This window comes from Halichoerus grypus, chromosome 7 (genome assembly GCF_964656455.1).
Source record: "Halichoerus grypus chromosome 7, mHalGry1.hap1.1, whole genome shotgun sequence".
In the NCBI taxonomy this organism is placed as follows: Eukaryota; Metazoa; Chordata; class Mammalia; order Carnivora; family Phocidae; genus Halichoerus; species Halichoerus grypus.
In genome coordinates, this window is record NC_135718.1 from 150,826,417 (window position 1) to 150,847,235 (window position 20,819).

The following is a 20,819-nucleotide window of genomic DNA, read 5'->3' on the forward strand; positions in this document are numbered from 1 at the left end:
TCCCTCAGCCCCACAGGATTCTGCTCATACCACCTTCCCAGTGATGGCTTCCACTAAAATTGTCAAGCCCGCCATCCTGTCACGCCTTATCTCCCTCTCTGCTTATTTTCTCTGTGGTCCTCATCTCCATTGGACACGCTCTCCTGTTTACTCCTTTGTTTTCCTTTCTGTCTCCTGGGCTCCTCTTTACCTCACTAGAAGGTAAGCTCCTTGAGGCCAGGGCTTTTGTCTGTTTTGTTCACTGCTGTTTCTTCAGCCTCTAGAACAGTATCTGGCACAATTAGAGTCTCAATAAATCTTGTCCCTTTATTGAATGAATGGGTGGATGAATACTTTAAATAATCTCTAGAATAAAGTGAGAGTTTATCTGTCTATTGGCAAGTTTCATTGGGAGAAGCTGTTCTAGATTTTAAACCACGTACTCCCTCGGTGGCACTGAAGAAGCTAACTAACCTCTTGTTTCTCAGTTTTCCATTCATAAGGTGAAGTCAACAGTGGAGCCTGGTCTATGGGGATGTGTGAGCGTTAGGTGAGGTATGGTATTACAACATGCTTAGAAAGTTCTTATATCGGGTCCCCCCAGATGATCACTCATGTTACTCAGTTATTTGGAGGCAGGGTCTATGTTTCTTTTTTTTTTTTAATTTTTTTTGTTTTGTTTTATTTATTTATTCATGAGAGTCAGAGAGAGAGATAGAGAGAGGCAGCGGCAGAGGGAGAAGCAGGCTCCCCGCCTAGCAGGGAGCCCGATGCGGGACTCGATCCCAGGAGCCTGGGATCATGACCTGAGCCGAAGGCAGATGCTTAACGACTGAGCCACCCAGGCACCCCGGCAGGGTCTATGTTTCACTTAGTTTTGTGATCAGAGTCAAGAAGAGAGACTAATTTGTTGGTTAATTATTTAAGACAAAAGCGAGTTAGAAAATCCTGGATGAGGGGCAGCCGCGTGGCTCAGTTGGTTAAGCGTCTGCCTTCAGCTCAGGTCATGATCCCAGGGTCCTGGGATCGAGCCCTGAGTCGGGCTCCCTGCTTGGTGGGGAGCCTACTTCTTCCTCTCCCCCCACCCCATGCTTTTTCTCTCTCATGAATGAATAAAATCTTAAAAAAGAGAGAGAGAAAATCCTGGATGAAGGGTGCCTGGGTGGCTCAGTTGGTTAAGTGTCTGCCTTTGGCTCAGGTCACGATCCCCGGGTCCTGGGATTGAGCCCTGCATCAGGCTCCTTGCTCACTGGGGAGTCTGCCTCTCCCCCTGCACCCAGCTTGTGCTCTTTCTGTTGCTCATGCTCTCTTAAATAAATAAATAAAAATCTTTAAAATAAAAGGAAATCCTGGATGAGATGATGTTTTATTTATTTTTAAAGATTTTATTTTTTTATGAGAGAGAGAGAGAGAGATAGTGAGAGAGAGCACGAGCAGGGGGCAGGGAGAAAGAGAAGTAGTCTCCCTGCCTAGCAGGGAGCCAGGACCCTGGGATCATGACTCAAGCCAAAAGCAGACGCTTAACCAACTGAGCCACCCAGGGGCCCAAGATAATAAGTTTTAATGGGTAACTCTTTTCTGAAGGTTTTCTCATTGTCATAACTGGGATCTTTGGGAGAATGCAACATTTTTAACTTAAAAGAACACACATTCAAGACACTTAATCCTATTATGACATTGTACAATGTGACATATGCTAATTGTTTTCACAGGGACATCTCCCTCTCAATTCTCACTCCTTCCCTGATGTGCTTGAACACCTTTGGGCCAGGCCCTGCGCTAAGTATTGAGAATTTGATGGTGAATCAGTACATGGGCCCCTCCTTCACAGAGCTAACATCTATCACAGGACTCAATATATAATTACAGCTGTGATTAGTTCCCTGCAAAGTGCCCACACAATAGGTACTCAAAATGTTGAGTGAATAAATGAATTCTTTTTAGGCATCTTAGAAGCAGATTGGGATGATTTTGGGGTCAGGTGTGTTGGGGAGCAGGGACCTTCAAGTAGCTGCCCACAGAAGTGGGTCCAGGCCCTAAAGTCAGGTTTGCTCTGTGCATTCTGAGGGAACCCCGAAGGACACACTGGAGACTGTGAACACGCAGGGGCTGCAGACAAAACAAAAGGGCAGAGCAGCATCTCATGGATTAGCTCTAAGGCATGCTTACTGGCTCTTCTTATAGACTGTGTTGAAATTTTCACTTCTCAGGAAGGAGTCTCTGATTCTGACTACTCTGTCTGGGACCCAGGCAAGTTCTAAGAAGACTGTATTTGTTTCTGTTTATCTCTTCCTCACTGCACTTCCCCTGAAACAAAGTGAATGGTGAAGTTGTTGGGCACGGGGGACAGACGGGGACTCAGAGAACTCAGGGCTGCAGCACCATCCTGGAGGGAATTGGTTCCATAGAAATCACTCCAGGGTTTGCTGGACCATTGTCTTCATAAACAGATATTTAAAAATTTAATTTAATTTAATTTTTGTTATTTTTAGAGAGAGCGAGAGAGCATGAGCAGGGAGGAGCAGAGGGAGAAGGAGAGAATCTTAAGCAGGCTGCACACTCAGCACATAGCCTGATGTAGGGCTCGATCTTACCCCCCTGAGATCATGACCTGAGCCAAAATCAAGAGTTGGACACTTCACCCACTGAGCCACCTACGCGCCCCAACAGACATTTTTATTAAAGCATGACACATGTACAGAAAAGCATACAAATTAGAAACATACATGTCTGTGTTACTGTTAAATGAACACGCTTGTGTATCTACCACACATTCTCTCCATTCATTAGCTCTTCCCTCTTTCACAAATACAACCACTGTTCTCACTTTTGACATCATAGGTTAGTTTGGCCTGTATATAAAGGGAATTATATGGTGTGTGCCTTATGTTTGGCTTCTTTTGCTCAACATCTGATGAAATTTATCTATGTTATTACTTGCACCTGGTCATTTCATGGCTTTTCAGTGTGTGACTATACAGAAGTTTATTCATCCATTCTGCTATTGATGAATCTTTGGGTTGTTTTTTCCCCCCTATTATAATAATGGTGCTAGTAGCCTATTGTACACACTTTTCATATATGCATGTCTGTTGGGCATATCTCTAGGTGTAGAATCATGGGGTATGTATATAGACTTGTAGCGGATGCTGGCCAGCTGTTTGCCAAAGTGGTTGAACCAAGCAGTATATGAGAGGAGTCCCATGATGCTTCAGGGCTGTTGGCTTTTTTGAGGCCCTGCAAATGGCAAGTGAAGGTGCAGGTGTGTGGAGCCTGGAAGGCAAAGGCTAAAACCAAGGGAGCCACATCTCTGGTATTCTGCACAAAATTCCTACAGTATACTTGTTTCTGGGAGTTAGCTGAGACACATTCTTGAATTTAATTAATTAATTAATTAAATAACTTCATTAAGCATTTACTATGTTCCAAGAACTATGCAAGATTCTGTTGATGAAACAAAGATGAAACATGTTGATTGTATCCTTAAGAATCTTTCAGACAGGGGCACCTGGGTGGCTTGATTGGTTAAGCAAGCGTCTGCCTTTGACTCAGGTCATGATCCTAGGGTCCTGGGATAGAGCCCCGCATCGGGCTCCCTGCTCAGCGGACAGCCTGCTTCTCACCCTCCCACTGCTGCTCCCCCTGCCTGTACTCTCTCTCTCTGTCAAATAAATAAATAAAATCTAAAAAAAAAAAAAAAGAATCAGACAGAGGAAAACGAGCATGTGCAGCAACAATTGTAAGGGAAGTGTCACCGACAGGCAAGACCCATTTAGAGCACAAAGGGAGCTAAGAAAATGGAGATTCCTTCTGGTGGGGGGCAGGGGAGTGCTGTGGGACGTGGCCTTGAAGGATGCAGCATTGCTCAGGAGATAGGAATAAGGAAGAAAGATAATGTGAGTAGAGGGAACAGCTGAATGGAAGTAGGGAAAACACAGGGTTTGGACGGGAAATGAAAAGCAAATGCACCTGTTAGCTTGGAGAAAGATAGCATAAATGAACTGATTCAGTTAACTGATACAAGGAGTTGGGGGGGCATGGGCTGAGAAAGGTCGATAGAGGTCAGGGGGTTGCATTGTCTGAGGAGAGGAGTCAATATGGCCAGTGAAGCCCCCAGTGTGGGGTTAAGTGGAGAAAGAGGGGAAATGAAGTGGGATGTGGGCCCTGGAGGGTGCTTTATCTACTTTATGATTTTGCCTTGACTGGGGCTGTCCCTGCCCCAGCACTTTTGGGATCTTACTGGGCTCTATCCACTCAGTCCCCAACGGGTGGCCCCTCTTTTGCCTTCCCCCAAGCCTGATGGCACAACCCCAAGCTGAGAAAAACCTCAACATCCTTTTGTTGGCTGGTGGAAGTGTACTGCTCTGAGACTTGCCCCCGCCCCCCGCCCCCCTCCCGGCTCTCAGCCCTCACCCCTCCTCCCCCAGCAATCCAGGTCAGAGTTAGCCGAGCTGACTGTCGACCCTGCACAGCTTTGGAGGCTGCAGCCCCTGCACTTGAGCGGGACTCCCTGCTGGCCAGATGGTCTCCTTGACCACCCTCCCTGCTGGCTGCCCATTTCTTCCTGAGGAGGCAGTGGAGTTAATCACCTAACTTCTGCTCTCCCCCTGCAGAGTTACTGTTTTACTCCATTTGTTCTTAACCACCGGAAGAGGGGCCCCAAAGCTGCTGAGCGGTAGCAGCAGCGGTGGTGGCAGCCCCAGGACCTCCCCTGACCACCGGAATCTGCTGTGGCCTCTCCCCTCTGAACAAGCCAGTACTCTTTGTCAGAGCGTCCTCCATCTCTCAGCATAGGCTAACTTGGGTGGAAGTATGTTTTCTTTTCTTTTCTTTTTTTAATTATTTGTTTCAGGGGTATAGGTCTGTGATTCATCAGTCTTATATAATACCCTGTGCTCATTACACCCCATACCCCTCCCCCACAACGTCCATCACCCGGTTACCCCATCCTCCCACCCCCCCTCCCCTCCAGCAACCCTCAGTTTGTTTCCTATGATTAAGAGTCTCTTATGGTTTGTCTCCCTCTCTGGTTTCCTCTTGTTTCATTTTTTCCTCTCTTCCCCTATGATCCTCTGCCTTGTTTCTTAAATTCCACATATTAGTGAGATCATGTGGTAATTGTCTTTCTCTGATTGACTTATTTAGCTCAGCAAAATACCCTCCAGTTCCATCCATTTTGATGTAAATGGTAAGTATTCATCCTTTGTGATGGCTGAGTAATATTCCTTTGTGTGTGTGTGTGTGTGTGTGTGTGTGTGTGTGTGTGTGTATGCCACATCATCTTTATCTATTCATCTGTCAATGGACATCTGAGCTCTTTCCATAGTTTGGCTATTGTGGACATTGCTGCTATAAACATTGGGGTACAGTTGCCCCTTCAGATCACTACACTTGTATCTTTGCGGTAGATACCTAGTAGTGCAATTGCTGGATCATAGAATAGTTCTATTTTCAACTTTTTGAGGAACCTCCATACTGTTTTCCAGAGTGGCTGCACCAGCTTGCATTCCCACCAACAGTGTAGGAGGGTTCCCCTTTCTCCGCATCCCAGCCAACATCTGTCGTTTCCTGACTTGTTAATTTTAGCCATTCTGACTGGTGTGAGGTGATATCTCATTGAGGTTTTGATTGGGATTTCCCTGATGCTGAGCGATGTTGAGCACTTTTTCATGTGTCTGTTGGCTATCTGGACGTCCCCCCTGGAAAAATGTCTGTTCATGTCTTCTGCCCATCCCCCGACTGGATCACTTGTTCTCTGGGTGTTGAGTCTGATAAGTTCTTTATAGATTTTGGATACTAGCCCTTTATCTGATATGTCATTTGCAAATATCTTCTCCCATTCTGTTGGTCGTCCCCTGGTTTCGTTGACTGTTTCTTCCTCTGTGCAAAAGCTTCTTATCTTGATGAAGTCCCAATAGTTCACCTTTGCCCTTGCTTCCCCTGCCTTTGGCGATGTTTCTAGGAAGAAGTTGCTGTGGCTGAGGTCGAAGAGGTTGCTGCCTGTGTTCTCCTTTAGGATTTTTTTTTTTTTTTAAAGATTTTATTTATTTATTTGACGGAGAGAGAGATAGTGAGAGCAGGAACACAAGCAGGGGGAATGGGAGAGGGAGAAGCAGGCTTCCCACCTAGCAGGGAGCCCGATGCGGGACTCGATCCCAGGACCCTGGGATCATGACCTGAGCCGAAGGCAGACGCTTAACGACTGAGCCACCCAGGCGCCCTCCTTTAGGATTTTGATGGACTCCTGTCTCACATTGAGGTCTTTCAACCATTTTGAGTCTATTTTTGTGTGTGGTGTAAGGAAATGGTCCAGTTTCATTCTTCTGCATGTGGCTGTCCAATTTTCCCAACACCATTTGTTGAAGAGACTGTCTTTCTTCCATTGGACATTCTTTCCTGCTTTGTCAAAGATTAGTTGACCATAGAGTTGAGGGTCCATTTCTGGGCTCTCTCTTCTGTTCCATTGATCTATGTGTCTGTTTTTGTGCCAGTACCATACTGTCTTGATGATGACAGCTTTGTAATAGAGCTGGAAGTCTGGAATTGTGATGCCGCCAGCTTTGCTTTTCTTTTTCAACATTTCTCTGGCTATTAGGGGTCTTTTCTGGTTCCATACAAATTTTAGGATTATTTGTTCCATTTCTTTGAAAAAAGTGGATGGTATTTTGATGGGGATTGCATTGAATGTGTAGATTGCTCTAGGTAGCATTGACATCTTCACAATATTTGTTCTTCCAATCCATGAGCATGGAACGTTTTTCCATTTCTTTGTGTCTTCCTCAATTTGTTTCATGAGTATTTTATAGTTTTCTGAGTACAGATCCTTTGCCTCTTTGGTTAGATTTATTCCTAGGTATCTTATGGTTTTGGGTGCGATTGTAAATGGGATCGACTCCTTAATTTCTGTTTCTTCTGTCTTGTTGTTGGTGTATAGGAATGCCACTGATTTCTGTGCATTGATTTTATATCCTGCCACTTGACTGAATTCCTGTATGAGTTCTAGCAGTTTTGGGGTGGAGTCTTTTGGGTTTTCCACATAGAGTATCAGAAGTTACTTTTTCATCCTGGTGTTTCTTGTCTCTCCATTTGGCGTATAAGCCCTCCAGGACAGGGAATGAGTCAAAGCCCCCAGCATATAGTACGTTGCCCACTCACTTTTCCGTCATTCCTTCCCCACAACATCCTGCCCCATCCCCTTCCAGCCCTGCCCCACTCTGACCTTCTGCCTCCTCCCCTTTCTCTAATCTCAACCAGACACTCAGTGTCCTGACAATTCTTGTTTCTGGCCCTCAGCACCTCCCATCCCCAGAGAGATGATTCCAGACCTTCACTATCTCGTTGAGGGCCAGTCCCATGGTCACAGGCTCCATCAACCTACACACTCCTTCTGCAAGAAAGCAGATGCCAGTGAGGGGTTCCAGCAACCCGCCAACCATTCCTCAATGTCAGAGACACCAGAGGGGGGTTCCTCAATGTCAACCACCTCGTTTACTCCCTTAAGCAACCCGATTCACCTCTGCTTGGCCCGTCCTTTCCTACTTCATCCACAAGGCTGGCCAGGACCTGCTTGTCCCTGATGACATCTCTGACCTTTCTTCAAGCTGCTCCCTTTCTTCTGGCTTTCCACTCCTAGCTCATTTCCTTTGCATTTTATTTATTTTTATTTTTTAAAGATTTTATTTATTTATTTGACAGAGAGTGAGCAAGTGAGCACACAAGCAGGGGGAGCAGCAGAGGAAGAGAGAGAAGCAGTCTCCTCCGCTGAGCAGGGAGCCCAATGTGGGGCTCGATACCAGGACCCTGGGGTCGTGATCCGAGCAGAAGGCAGATGCTTAACCAACTGAGCCACCCAGGTGCCCCTCCTTTGCATTTTAAAAACTGTATTGCAGGACGCCTGGGTGGCTCAGTTGGTTAAGCGACTGCCTTTGGCTCAGGTCATGATCCCGGAGTCCTGGGATCGAGTCGGACTCCCGGCTCAGCGGGGAGCCTGCTTCTCCCTCTGACCCTCTCCCCTCTCATGCTGTTTCTCACTCTCTCTCAAATAAATAAATAAAATCTTTATTAAAAAAAACTGTATTGCAATGCCACCTAGTTTTTCTCTCTTGTCTTCCTTTCCTATGTGACTCCTTTACTACTCACACTTTATTACTTCACTTCTGAAACTTCTGGCCACCAACTGTGTGTGGGTTTTTGCAAGCAGGTCTCTGTGACACTAGCTGGGTGTCCTATAATTCAACTCAATTCTGACACTGTCTGCCCAGAGATAGTGTCAGATCCTGCAAGTTCAGGACTCAGTCCTACAAGACTGTGTCTCCCCACTTCGGATGACAGTCTCAAGCCCTGGTTTTCAACTGCGCTTCTGACCAACTGTTGTAGATCAAATGACCTACAATCAACTGGTTGTAGATAGAATGGTTCGATTAATTTGCTGGAGCAGCTCGCAGAACTCAGAGAAACACTTATGTTTACCAGCTTATTAAGGGATATGATAAAGTGTACAGATGAAGAGATACATAAGGCAAGGTCTGGTGGGGGGGGGGTCCCAAGTGCAGGAGCTTCTGTCCCCATGGAGTTGGGGTGTGTCATCCTCCCAGTGGGATGTGTTTACCTTCCTGGAAATTCCCAAAACCTGTGCTATTGGGATTTTATGGAGGCTTCCTCACATAGACATGACTGGTTATTAACTCTATCTCCAGCCCCAGTCTCCTCTCTGGAAGATAAGGAGTGGAGCTAGATTGGATGACTACCAACTCTTCCTTCCCCACTTTATGTTGTCACAAATGATGTCCTTATACATTGTGTGCCTATTAACATAGATTTATAATGGTTGTTTTAAGCACTTGTCTTTTTCACATCATAAAAAACAGTTATAAACCAAAAATGCAATTAATACTGGCTGTGATAGTTACCTATGTAATTCCCTTTAACCCTGTTCTTTATTCCTTCACATGGCTTTGAGTTACTGCCCGTGTCTTCATCTCTTTAGGCATGCCTAAAGATCTGTTAGCAAGAACTCCTAGCTTTTCATTATCTGGGAATGTTTTCGTTGGTCCTTCATTTTTTTGCAAGATAATTTTGTCAGATATAGAATTCTTAATTGATAGCCTTAATAAGCTTTCAGCCCTTTACATATGTCATCTCACCGCTTTCTAGCCTCATGGTTTCCGAAGAGAAATTGGTTGTTAATCTTACTGGGGATCCCTTGTGCATGACAAGTTGCTTCTGGCTTGTTGCTTTCAAGATTCTCTGTCTTTGGCTTTTGACATATTATTTTATTTTATTTTATTTTATTTTTAAAGATTTTCATTTATTTACTTGAGAGAGAGAGAATGAGAGAGAGAGAAAGCACATGAGAGGGGGGAGGGTCAGAGGGAGAAGCAGACTCCCTGCTGAGCAGGGAGCCCAATGCGGGACTTGATCCAGGGACTCCAGGATCGTGACCTGAGCCAAAGGCAGTCGCTTAACCAACTGAGCCACCCAGGCGCCCTGGCTTTTGACATTTTAGAATGTATCTTGATATGAATCTCTTGTGTTTAACTTACTTGGAGTTCACTGAGTTTCTTGGATGTGTATATTCATGTCTTTTATTGAATTTGGGAAGTTCTGGGCCATTATTTCTTCAGATATTCTTTCTGCCCCTTTGTCTGTTTCCTCTCTTTTGGGACTCCCATTATACACATGTTGGTATATTTGCTGGAATCCCACAGGTCTCTTAGGCTCTGTTTATTTTTCTTCATTCTTTTCTCTTTCTGTTCCTCAACCTGAATAATTTCAGTTGACTTAGTTGTGCTGTTGAAACTCTCCAGTGAATCTTTCATTTCAGTTATTATACCTTTCAGCTCCAGAATTTCTTTTTTTAAAAATTTTTTATTGTTATGTTAATCACCATACATTACATCATTAGTTTTTGATGCAGTGTTCCATGATTCATTGTTTGTGCATAACACTCAGTGCTCCATGCAGAATGTGCCCTCTTTAATACCCATCACCAGGCTAACCCATCCTCCCACCTCCCTCCCCTCTAGAACCCTCTTTGTTTTTCAGAGTCCATCGTCTCTCATGGTTCGTCTCCCCCTCCGATTTCCCCCCCTTCATTCTTCTCCTCCTGCTATCTTCTTCTTCTTCTTTTTTTTTTTTTTAACATATATTGTATTATTTGTTTCAGAGGTACAGATCTGTGATTCAACAGTCTTGCACAATTCAGAGCGCTCACCATAGCACATACCCTCCCCAATATCTATTACCCGGCTACCCCATCCCTCCCACCCCCCACCACCCCAGCAACCCTCAGTTTGTTTCCTGAGATTAAGAATTCCTCATATCGGGCGCCTGGGTGGCTCAGTTGGTTAAGCGACTGCCTTCGGCTCAGGTCATGATCCTGGAGTCCCAGGATCGAGTCCCACATCGGGCTCCCTGCTCGGCAGGGAGTCTGCTTCTCCCTCTGACCCTCCCCCCTCTCATGTGCTCTCTCTCTCTCTCTCATTCTCTCTGTCTCAAATAAATAAATAAAATCTTAAAAAAAAAAAAAAAAAAAAGAATTCCTCATATCAGTGAGGTCATATGATACATGTCTTTCTCTGATTGACTTATTTCGCTCAGCATAACACCCTCCAGTTCCATCCACGTTGTTGCAAATGGCAAGATCTCATTCCTTTTGATGGCTGCATAATATTCCATTGTATATATATACCACCTCTTCTTTATCCATTCATCTGTCGATGGACATCTTGGCTCTTTCCACAGTTTGGCTATTGTGGACATTATTCAGCTCCAGAATTTCTATTTGATTCCCTCTTATAATTTCTGTTTATTGATATTTTCTTTGTTGAGACATCAGTCATCTGGCTTCCTTCAGTTCTTTGTCTATAGTTTCCTTTGGCTCTTTGAGCATATTTCTGACAGTCCATATAAAGTTTTTGACTAGGGGTGCCAGGGTGGCTCTGTCAGTTAAGGGTCTGACTCTTGCTATCAGTTCAGGTCTTGATCTCAGGGTAATGAGTTCAAGTCTCATACAGGGCTCCATGCTGGGCATGGAGACTACTTTAAAAAAAATAGTTTTTGTCTATTAAGTCCAATGTCTATGATTCTTCATGGTTGCTTTCTTTTTCCCCCTTGTAAATAGGCCGCACTTTCTTGTTTCTTTATGTACTTTGATCTATTTCGTTTGCTAGTCTTTTGCTTAGGATTTTTGTACCCATGTTTCTGAGTTCAGAGCCTTTAATTTTCTTCTCTTGTGATATCCTTGCAGATTTTGGTGTCAGCCTAATAAATATGTTAACCTCATAAAACAAGTTTGGAAGTATTATCTACTTCTATCTCTGAAAGCATTTGGGTAGGATTGGAGTTAAATTTTTTAAACTATTTTGTAGAGTTAACCAGGGATGCTAACTAGGTCTGGAGTTTACTTTGTGAGAAGGTTTTTCAGTATAGATTCAATTTACTTAATAGAAATTTTCTATTTAATCTCAATTTTAAAATCTATTGATGGAAAGCAGTTTATAATTCTTAAGGTCTTAATATCTGGGGGATCTGTGGCGATATCTTTAAAAAATTCTGATATTGCTTATTTGTACCTTTTCACATTTCTTTTAATCAATCTATCTATGCATTAACCATACTTTGATTTTTTTATAAAATAAAAAAATGGCTTGTTGATCCTCTGTTGTATAATTCTTTTCTTTCTTTCTTTTTTTTTTTTTTTTAAGATTTTATTTATTTATTTGACAGAGAGTTAGCACAAGCAGGGGGAACAGCAGGCCTAGGGAGAAGAAGAAGCAGGCTCCCCACTGAGCAGAAAGCCTGACATGGGGCTTGATCCCAGGACCCTGGGATCATGACCTGAGCCAAAGGCAGACCCTTAACGACTGAGCCACCCAGGCGCCTCCCTCTCTCTCTTTTTAAAGATTTTATTTATTTATTTGAGAGAAAGAGAGACAGAGAGATCACAAGCAGGGGGAGGGGTAGTGGGAGAGAGAGAGGGAGCAGCAGACTCTTGGCTGAGCATAGAACCTGAGGTGGGGCTCAATCCCAGGACCCTGAGATCATGACCTGAGCTGAAGTCAGACGTTTAACTGACTGAGCCACCCAGGTGCCCCTGGCACAAGGTCATTTTTGCTGCATTGTATTCAGAAGGCCAGCCCAGTTACTGGAGATGGGGAAGTGAGCTCCATCTCTTGAGGATGGGTGGAGCTACAAAGTCACATTGCAAGGGGCATGGCCATTTTTGCCTTTTTTTTTTTTTAAAGATTTTATTTATTTGATAGAGAGAGACACAGCAAGAGAGAGAACACAAGCAGGGGGAATGGGAGAGGGAGAAGCAGGCTTCCTGCGGAGCAGGGAGCCCAATGTGGGGCTTGATCCCAGGACCCCGGGATCATGACCTGAGCAGAAGGCAGATGCTTAACCTACTGAGCCACCCAGGCGCCCCCATTTTGCATTCTATCACACTGATTTTCTGCTGTAATTCTCAAACTTTAAATAAAAATTTAATTTAATTTAATTTTAATTTTAATTCCTTGAAACATAATTACAGAGTTATCTAGATGCCCCTTGAGCCTAATTCTATTGGTTATTTTTTCTTTTAGGTTTTGAACATGTTTCCTCTCCTTATGCTTGTTTGTTTTTTTATTTCATTTTGGACATTATGCATGAAAATTCCAGAAATAGTTTAATGCTCATGTTGATGTTATTTTTCTCCAAGAATAACTTATATTTTTATTTTTAAAAAATATTGTATTTATTTATTTGACAGAGAGAGAGAACACAAGCAGGAGGCGGGGCAGAGGGAGAGGGAGAAGCAGACTCTCTGCAGAGCAGGGAGCCCAACTCAGGGTTTGATCCCAGGACCCTGGGATCATGATGAGCCCAAGGCAGACGCTTAACCAATTGAATCACCCAGGCACCCCTAAAGATTTTATTTATTTATTAGAGACAAAGAGGGAGATGGCGGGGAGGGGCAGAGGGAGAGGGAGAGAGAGAATCCCCAAGCAGACTTCACGCTGAGTGCGGAGCCTGATGTAGGCTCCATCTCACAACCCTGAGATCATGACCTGAGCCAAAATCAAGAGTTGGATGCTTAACCAACTAAGGCACCCAGGTGTCCCATTATACCCACTTCTTCTTAACATGAGATCCCTGAACTCTGTGTTCTTTTAGTTCCTTGAGTTTACTGTAAGCCTCCAGGGAATAGGAGTCAAATATGCTGGTCTCACCTCTCTGAGTTTCCTTCTTCCAGATCTTAGCCCCATAATATTTCACTGCTTTATTAGCTCCCTGATGCCTTTAGCAGTAAGCTTTTATATTTTGCCCATTTTTTTCCTGGTTATTCTCAGTAGCAGGGTTGGTTAGCATGTCTTAATGTGGTCTTCATGATCAGAATTAGAATTCTTTAGATGAATATTTATCTCACCTATTAAGTGTATACTGTGGAATAAAAGTATGTTCTGCTTTCAGATCACAAATTCTCTGGCGTCAGGAACCATGTCTTATACACAAAGAGGCCCCAACTCTTCGGGGCCCTGGTTACACTGGGGATTGTAACCAGTGGGGATTGTTCTCAGGATTTTTGTGCAATGCTTGATTGCACCTCTTGGCCTGTTCTTATATATAGGACCATGGGAGACAAAGAGACAGTCTCTGTTTCTGGTTTGGCAATGAACAGGGCCAGTTCAAATCATAAGAATATGAATAGGAACCCTATGTGTTTTTTGTTTGTTTGTTTGTTTTGTTTTTAAAGGTTTTCTCCCTAAGTAATCTCTACACCCAAAGTGGGGCTCAAACTTACAACCCTGAGATCAAGAATCTGGTGCTCTCCTGACTGAGCCAGCCAAGTGCCCCAGAACACTATGTGTTTTATTCTTTGGACTGTCAATATCAAAGAAACACAGTCTATCAACCAAATAGTTTCTTAATTATTTACTCTGGCTCCTGAGGAAATGCCAGGGTGAAGGTGTGGTTGGGAGTGAGCATGTTTATAATGCATCCAGATATCTAAAAATCCCCCTCTCCATTGTTCTCCTCTCAGTGTCGTCCATTTTAACAGATCTGTTCATATAACAATCCCCATCTCCTATTCTATCCTCCAAATTCTTTCTGACCCTCCCTGGCAGACCTTTTTATTTCCTACATTTATTATGTGGCCATGCCACATAGCTTCCCTGCCAAAAATGGCCACTCAAACTTCCATTTTTCTTTACTGACTGCACTGGGCTTTCCTAGGGGAGGCAAAAACTAGCAGCTCTATGTCATACCCTCATTTTAATTAGCACACATCTTGATCTCTAGAGAGGACAAATGCGGGGATGTATCAAGGTCGTGTAGTTTTATTTTTCTCTAATTATTCTTAAGGGAGCAATGGCTGTGGAGACTTCTTAGTGACTAAAAATTTGGCAATCATTAATGAGAAATGACCCCCGTTTGATGTGTTAAGTGCTTCAAAAGAGGATTATGAATCTAGCTCTATGGGAGGACAGGGGAGGGAGCTATGAAGGGAGCTTGGAGGGTTCATCTTACTGGGTCTGGCCATACAGAATTTCCAGCAGTCACCACTGGCCACTGGTGGTTGCCTCAGCCCTGCGTGGAGGGAGTCACGTCAGATACAGTGTTTATAACATTGTAGTTAAGAACTCATCCTCTACAGCCAAACTGACTGGATTTCAAGCTCATCTTTCTTGCTGTGTAACTTGGGCTAGTTACTTTTCAGTTCTTTCCAGTCAGTTTTTTCACCTGTAAAATAGGGATAAAACTCTCATAAGGTCGTTGTTAAGACATATAGTTAAACATGTTTAAAATGTTTTTATATAACTTTATATAAAAGTGTTTTATGAACTTTATATAAAGTGTTTTATAAACTTTATATGAAGTGTTTAAAACCTGCTGCCCCGCAGAAAGAAGTCAAGAGATTTTAGCTATCATTATTGGTTGGTGGGCTCCTTCAGAGGAGGGGCATGGAGCTTGGGGAGGGGGGAGACCAAAGGGAAGTACACTTTCAGGTTCTCTTAGGCTCTGGTCTCCTCACACATGCCTCCTTCCTTTTAGCTCAAGGGAAGTCACATCCAACTGCCTGCAATGCTCAGGGCTGGCACCTTCCTGCCGCCTCCAACCTGGGTTCTCTTTTCTGGAATCCCTAGATTCTGCTGAACATGTGGTTGGACTCTCAGGAAATCAACTCTCGTTACTGCCCCCCAGGACACAGACAAAGCAAATAAACTCTGCTCGATGGAAGATGCAGAGGCACTCAAGTTCAGGATTTTCCGTGATACTGATTTGGAAGAATGGGTCTGAAGTTTGGACTCCGAATCATCTCAAAAAGACATTCAATTTTATAAAAAGGAATTTAACTCTTCTCATCAAAACAGCTCAGCAGAATGACAGTGGCCTCTACCTCCTGGAGGTGACTGATGACAGTGGGAGAGTTGAGAATCACCAGTTCCAGGTTTCTGTATTTGGTGAGTCCCTAGGACAGCTCAGCCTGCCTCTCTGACTCCTGCAGGGCTTTTATTTCCAGTGCCTTTCTGATCAGAATCTCTGCTTCCAGATCACGTAGGGACACTTGAAGTAGTGGAGGAGAGGAAGGTCCTGGACAGAGGGAAATGCCAAGTGTCTCTGTCCTGCTCGGTCTCCAGAGGTGATAATGTGAGCTATGTTTGGTATAGAGGGAGCAAGCTGATCCAGACACCAAGCAATCTCAGCAAACTGGAGGAACAGATTGATGTCAATGACTTGGACATATATACCTGCAATGTCAGCAACCCGGTCAGCTGGGTAAACCACACCTTCACCCAGAGCTGTCGGAGTGTTGACAAGCGTAAGTGGAGCACTTTGGACTAATAGGGGCTGAAAGTGTTGGACCCCATAATCAGTCTCATGCCAGAGATACTGGGGTATAAGATCACTTGGCTGCCTCCTCAAGTGCCTTGGTGCCCCTCCCTGGGGTGGTCCTGGTCTCTGGGCACACAGTTCCCATAAGCCCAGGCCTATCTTAGTCTGGGAAGAATTTTATCCCCATCAAGAATCTCCTAGGAGATGCAAGTTTTTCTTTCATGTAGGGAATGTTTAGCTGTTTGGTGGGTCAAAGCCCTGCTACGGCTGCTGATCTTCACTTCCTTCCTCTGAGAGACTGATGGAAACTTGCTTCCTCCTCCCAAGGAAGGATAACTCCCACAAGCCATGTAGTTCCCCAGGAGGTAACTATGGTGTACAACAGTGCCCTAGGTCATGGAAGGATGATCACAGGGGTTCCTGGAAGAGTTTCTTGGTTTATTGCTTATGCTCATCCTAAGAGTTATCTATCTATCTATCTATCTATCTATCTATCTATCTATCTATCTAATCTCATCTATCTATCATCTATCTTTATTTATTAATATATAATGTATTATTTGTTTCAGAGGTACAGGTCTGTGATTCATCAGTCTTACACAATTCACAGCGCTCACCATAGCACATACCCTCCCCAGTCATCCTAAGAGTTTTTTTTTAAGATTTTATTTATTTGACAGAGAGAGGCACAGCGAGAGAGGGAACACAAGCAGGGGGAAGGGGAGAGGGAGAAGCAGGCTTCCTGCTGAGCAGGGAGCCCGATGTGGGGCTCGATCCCAGGACCCTGGGATCATGACCCGAGCCGAAGGCAGACGCTTAACGACTGAGCCACCCAGGCGCCCCCCTAAGAGTTATCTTGAGTTAAGTTTGCACCAATTTTTATCGGATAAATAAAGACTTAATGTGTCGTCAGCATGGGCATCACAGGGAAAAACCTACTTGCTGTCCCTATCCTTAAGGAACTTACGGCCAAATAGGGGCAACAAAACTAGGCATTCCTAGGCAAAAAAGAAACCAGCGAGCTGAAGCAATCTGGAGTGACAAGGACAGTGGCTTTTGGGTCATGTCAGCTGTGGTTTCATTATTCACCAGCTCTGTGATCTCAGGCAGATTCCTTACCCTCTCTGAGCCTCAGTTTTTCTCTTGGGTAAAATGGGGATGATAATAGGTAACTCCCAGGATTGCTGGTGGGATTACATGAGGTGATGTTTGTGAAGAGACTCACCAGCTAACATCTGGAACACGTAATTCCTTTCCCTGCCCCCCTTGTCGGTGGGCTCGCACATCAGGGCACATGTGTGACACAGACGGTAAGTGTAGACGTTCCAATGAGGAAGATCAGTGGTGGCAGGACTGGAAGGGAAGGGGAGGGGAGGGCTGCCTGGCACAGAGTGGGTGCGATATGTTTTGCTGAGTTAACAAAACAATGGGTAGATGTCACATTTGCTGTGCCGGATGCTTTACATGTATTAGATCATATGCTCCACTCCCTTATGTAGATAACATCATTTCCTTTTATACATGAGAAAATGGAAGCTCAGAGAGGTTAAGGAAGTTGCCCAAGGGCACAGAGCCAGGCCGGTCAGATATTGGTACCCATGCTCTTAGCATCAGTTGGGGAAGTCACCCAACTGCAGAGAGACAGCCTTGATGGTGCAATCAGTGGGACGTGAGGGAGGAGTGCGGGTTTGAAACAAGTCCTGCAGCAGACAGGTGGGAAGGGAGGAGAGAGAGGCTGAAAGCTCAGGCCTCGTGCTTTCCATGTCCCTAGAATACACCTCTGTGAACTTTCTGATGATCATCGTGATTTTTCTAATCACGCTGTTGCTGGGTGCCCTCACCTGCTTCTGTGTGTGGAGGAGGAAGAGGAAGCAGTCAGGTGAGTGAGGGTCCCCAGGAGGTGCTGTTGTCCCACCTGACATCCCCAGCGGCATGCGCCTGGGAGTACAGCCCCTGCTTTTCCTCTGGAGCTTGGGACATGTGTGTGTGCATGTTTAGGGGAGGGAAAGCTGCTGGGCCCTTTCTCCCAGGTCATACCTTCTGGGGGTCCTCGGCGTGTTTACAGCGCAATGTGCAGATTTGCCTGCTGGTGGCTGGTTTGTTGGGGGACAGCCCGGCCCGATGGAGTAACTATGTCGGGTGGTTGCTGCTGCTGTGGTCTGTGGGCATCTTGGGGAGAGCACTAATCTGCCTCCTTCCTAGAACCTTTCTCAAGGTCTTGGCTGTCTGGGGTGGAGGTGGAACTGTGAGAAGCAGAAGCCTGGACAGGATACCCTCTGGAGGTCTCTGCAGCTCTGTCTTTGCTGCTTTTCTCCCACAGAGACCAGCCAAGGGGAAACTCTGACAGTTTATGAAGACGTCAACACCATGCAAAACAGAAGTAATCAAGTACGGTACACGAGGGGCTGGGGTCTCTCTCCACTAGCCTGGAAGAAGCTTCTGGGGAGGATAGCCATTAGGAGCAGGGAGACAAAGGGTACCACACAAGCGTCCTCTCAAAGTGATCCTCAGCCCTCCCATCTGTCTTCCCCACCAGCCTCCTAGCTCCGGCTGTGGAGGAAAAGCAGGACACGAGGGAGAACCTACTGAGAAGGATGGAGCCCAGCACACCCACTGCAGCGGGCAGAACGTGGCTCTTCTCTCCCCAGACGGCACCCTAGTGGCCCTGTTTCTGCCCCAACTTCCCAGCAGCACTAAGCCCCAAGAAGAATCCAGCGTTCTTGTCTTTTGTGTCTGGCCACAAAAGACTTTTGTCTCCGGCCCCTGCACGTCCAAGTTTACTTCTGTGGGTCCCTTGATTGTTGCCCTGGCTGCGGAGGATGCCAGCCTGACCAGCCAAAGCATCCAGTGTGGTCGCTAGCTCAGTGGTCTGCGCTCCCAGCTTTCTGGGGGGAGGCCTGAGTCCGGCTGAGGTGCTAGAGAGAGAAACCGGGTTAGCTCAGAATCAAGGAGCCAGAGCGGCTTCCTCCGAGAATCCGCTGACAACCTCTCCCGCCGTCGTCTGCGGGGAGTGGCCGCCTCAGCCTGGCATGCAGGGCTGTAGCCGGGGAGGGCCCTGCAGACGCTGCAGGGCGCCCCCCACGGCTCTGGTCCCCCCACCCCAGCAGGGCAGGAAGGGAGACAGGCCTAGGGGAAAGGCAGTGCCTAGCTGGGGAGGCCAGGAGGGGTGGGAAGGGCCCTCTTCCCAGCGGCATTCCTGGTGCTCCACCTGAGGAGGTGAGGCGGGCAGTCGGCGCCGTGGGCTCTCCCGCTTTATCACACGTGTGAGGCCTTGTAGAAGAGGCAAGCCTCTTCCCTCGGGTCCGGGCTCAGTGGGAACCAGGGATCGGGGCAGCTTCCCCGGCCTGTTTCCTTGCCCCATTAGTGGAATATCGGGATGTGAAACAGCTCCTGGGACAAATTCCTGAGAGCAAGTGCATCTATCTACAGCTAGAAGCCCAAATGCTCGTGACAAATGGCCTTTCTTCCCACAAAATGAAGATTGCTTTAGGTTAGGTAAATGCAGGAGGAGAGTGGAAAATGACTAGTCAGAGTATAAGTGGGGGGGATTCAGGCCTGTTTCTCTGCCTCTGACTCAGGAGCTCCTCCCTCTGCGGCCTCATCCCTTGCTGGCTTCCTGCTAGCTCCAGGGTTCGGTCTGAAGGCCTAAATCTCAAGTTCATGTGTTCTTACTCTGGGGCCCAGTTCTGACCTTTCTGGAGACACTTCACTCAGGTCTGGGCAAAAAAGAAAAGCAGGAAACTTCTGTTTCTTGCCTGATGCCCGTGACTCTCTAGCCTCCAAAGATAGTGAGCGTTTTTCTGCTCCTTTGAGCTCCTTCCTCGTCTAATGAACCCTGCTGGCCTCTTCTTGCTCCCCATCAGAGCCCAGCCTGGCAATATGCGCTCAGGGGTGAAACACCTCCAACCCAGTCTGCTGTGGGCAGGAAGGGAACAGGAAGGGTATGGTCTCTCTGCCTCTGGCCTCGGGTGCAAGGCTTCCCCCAGCTCTGTAGCTGCCTGGGGACTGGCTTGAGGCCAAGGGCAAACTGGCCACGAAGTCTCGATCTAGAGAGGGAGCTTTAAAACAGTGAAAGCCTCTGAATTTCAAGGCTCAGATCACAGCCCCACTCAGGGCTCAGCCCGTTATCAGTGGTCATGTGGCAAATTTGGCTGAGAAGTCCGCAAAGGCAAGTTTCTAAGTTACCAAAGTAAAGCCAGTGATCGGAGCCCCCTTGGGCAGGGTCACTCGGTGCAATCCCTTCACACGTGGGTGGTCCCTTGCACGTGACACTAAGTCCTGTGAGTCGCTCTTTCTACTGCGGCTCCCCATCCTGGGGTGACGAATGACCACCTCCTTCACCAGCTTCCGGAAGCCCCTCCTGTTTGCTGTGTCTCTCCCCACCCAGTCCCAATCTGGACAGACACAGCCATCTGACCACGTGCCCCTTTACTCTTTCTTGTGCAGGAACAGAGGCAGAATCGCCCCGGAGAAGGAAGCACCATGTACTCCGTGATCCGGTCCCAGGTACCACGTTGGTTTCTCGAATCTGTTCCAGGCCTGTCTATGGGGCTTCCTAATGCCTTCCAGAAGCTCACAGTTCTTGAATGGCAGAATAAGGGCTTGGTGCTCCTAGAATCTAAAAGCGTGGCCTCAGCTGCATTAAATTGTTTGAAAAGATCTGTGTGGCTCTGGAGTGTCTTGGCAGAGCTGAACAGAGCCGGAAAGTCTGATGTAGGTCTTCTTTTTCCCTCCATATGCCTGGCAGCAGGTGTGGTGCAGAGAGCCGGTAGGAGGAGGAAACTCGTCAGGGGACTCAGCTTCTGTTTTCTCTCCCTGCTACTTCCAACACTTGGGGCCCTTATAGTTTGTTTGTTTTGTTTTGTCTTAATCTCGGCTCCTTATATCTGTTTTCAGGAAAGGATGTATCTGGGTTGTTCTCTTTTATCTTACAATGCCTTAACAATAACAATTTTTTAAAGTTTACTTACTTGATATATATATAGAGAGAACAAGCAGGGGAGAGGGGCAGAGGGAGAGGG

At 46.1% G+C, this 20,819-nt stretch overlaps 1 protein-coding gene across 2 annotated transcripts in view; it reads left to right on the forward strand.

The window, feature by feature from the left end:
• Positions 1–20,819, forward strand: part of CD244 (CD244 molecule) — a 28,878-nt gene that overhangs the window by 2,778 nt on the left and 5,281 nt on the right. The window contains exons 2-6 of one of the 2 annotated variants that reach the window (XM_036084722.2): positions 15,108–15,425; positions 15,515–15,784; positions 17,570–17,677; positions 18,119–18,186; positions 20,245–20,304. In XM_036084722.2, the coding sequence (XP_035940615.1) occupies positions 15,108–15,425; positions 15,515–15,784; positions 17,570–17,677; positions 18,119–18,186; positions 20,245–20,304 (824 nt within the window). The remainder of the gene's footprint in view (positions 1–15,107; positions 15,426–15,514; positions 15,785–17,569; positions 17,678–18,118; positions 18,187–20,244; positions 20,305–20,819) is intronic. The other variant, XM_036084724.2, reaches the window with a different exon arrangement.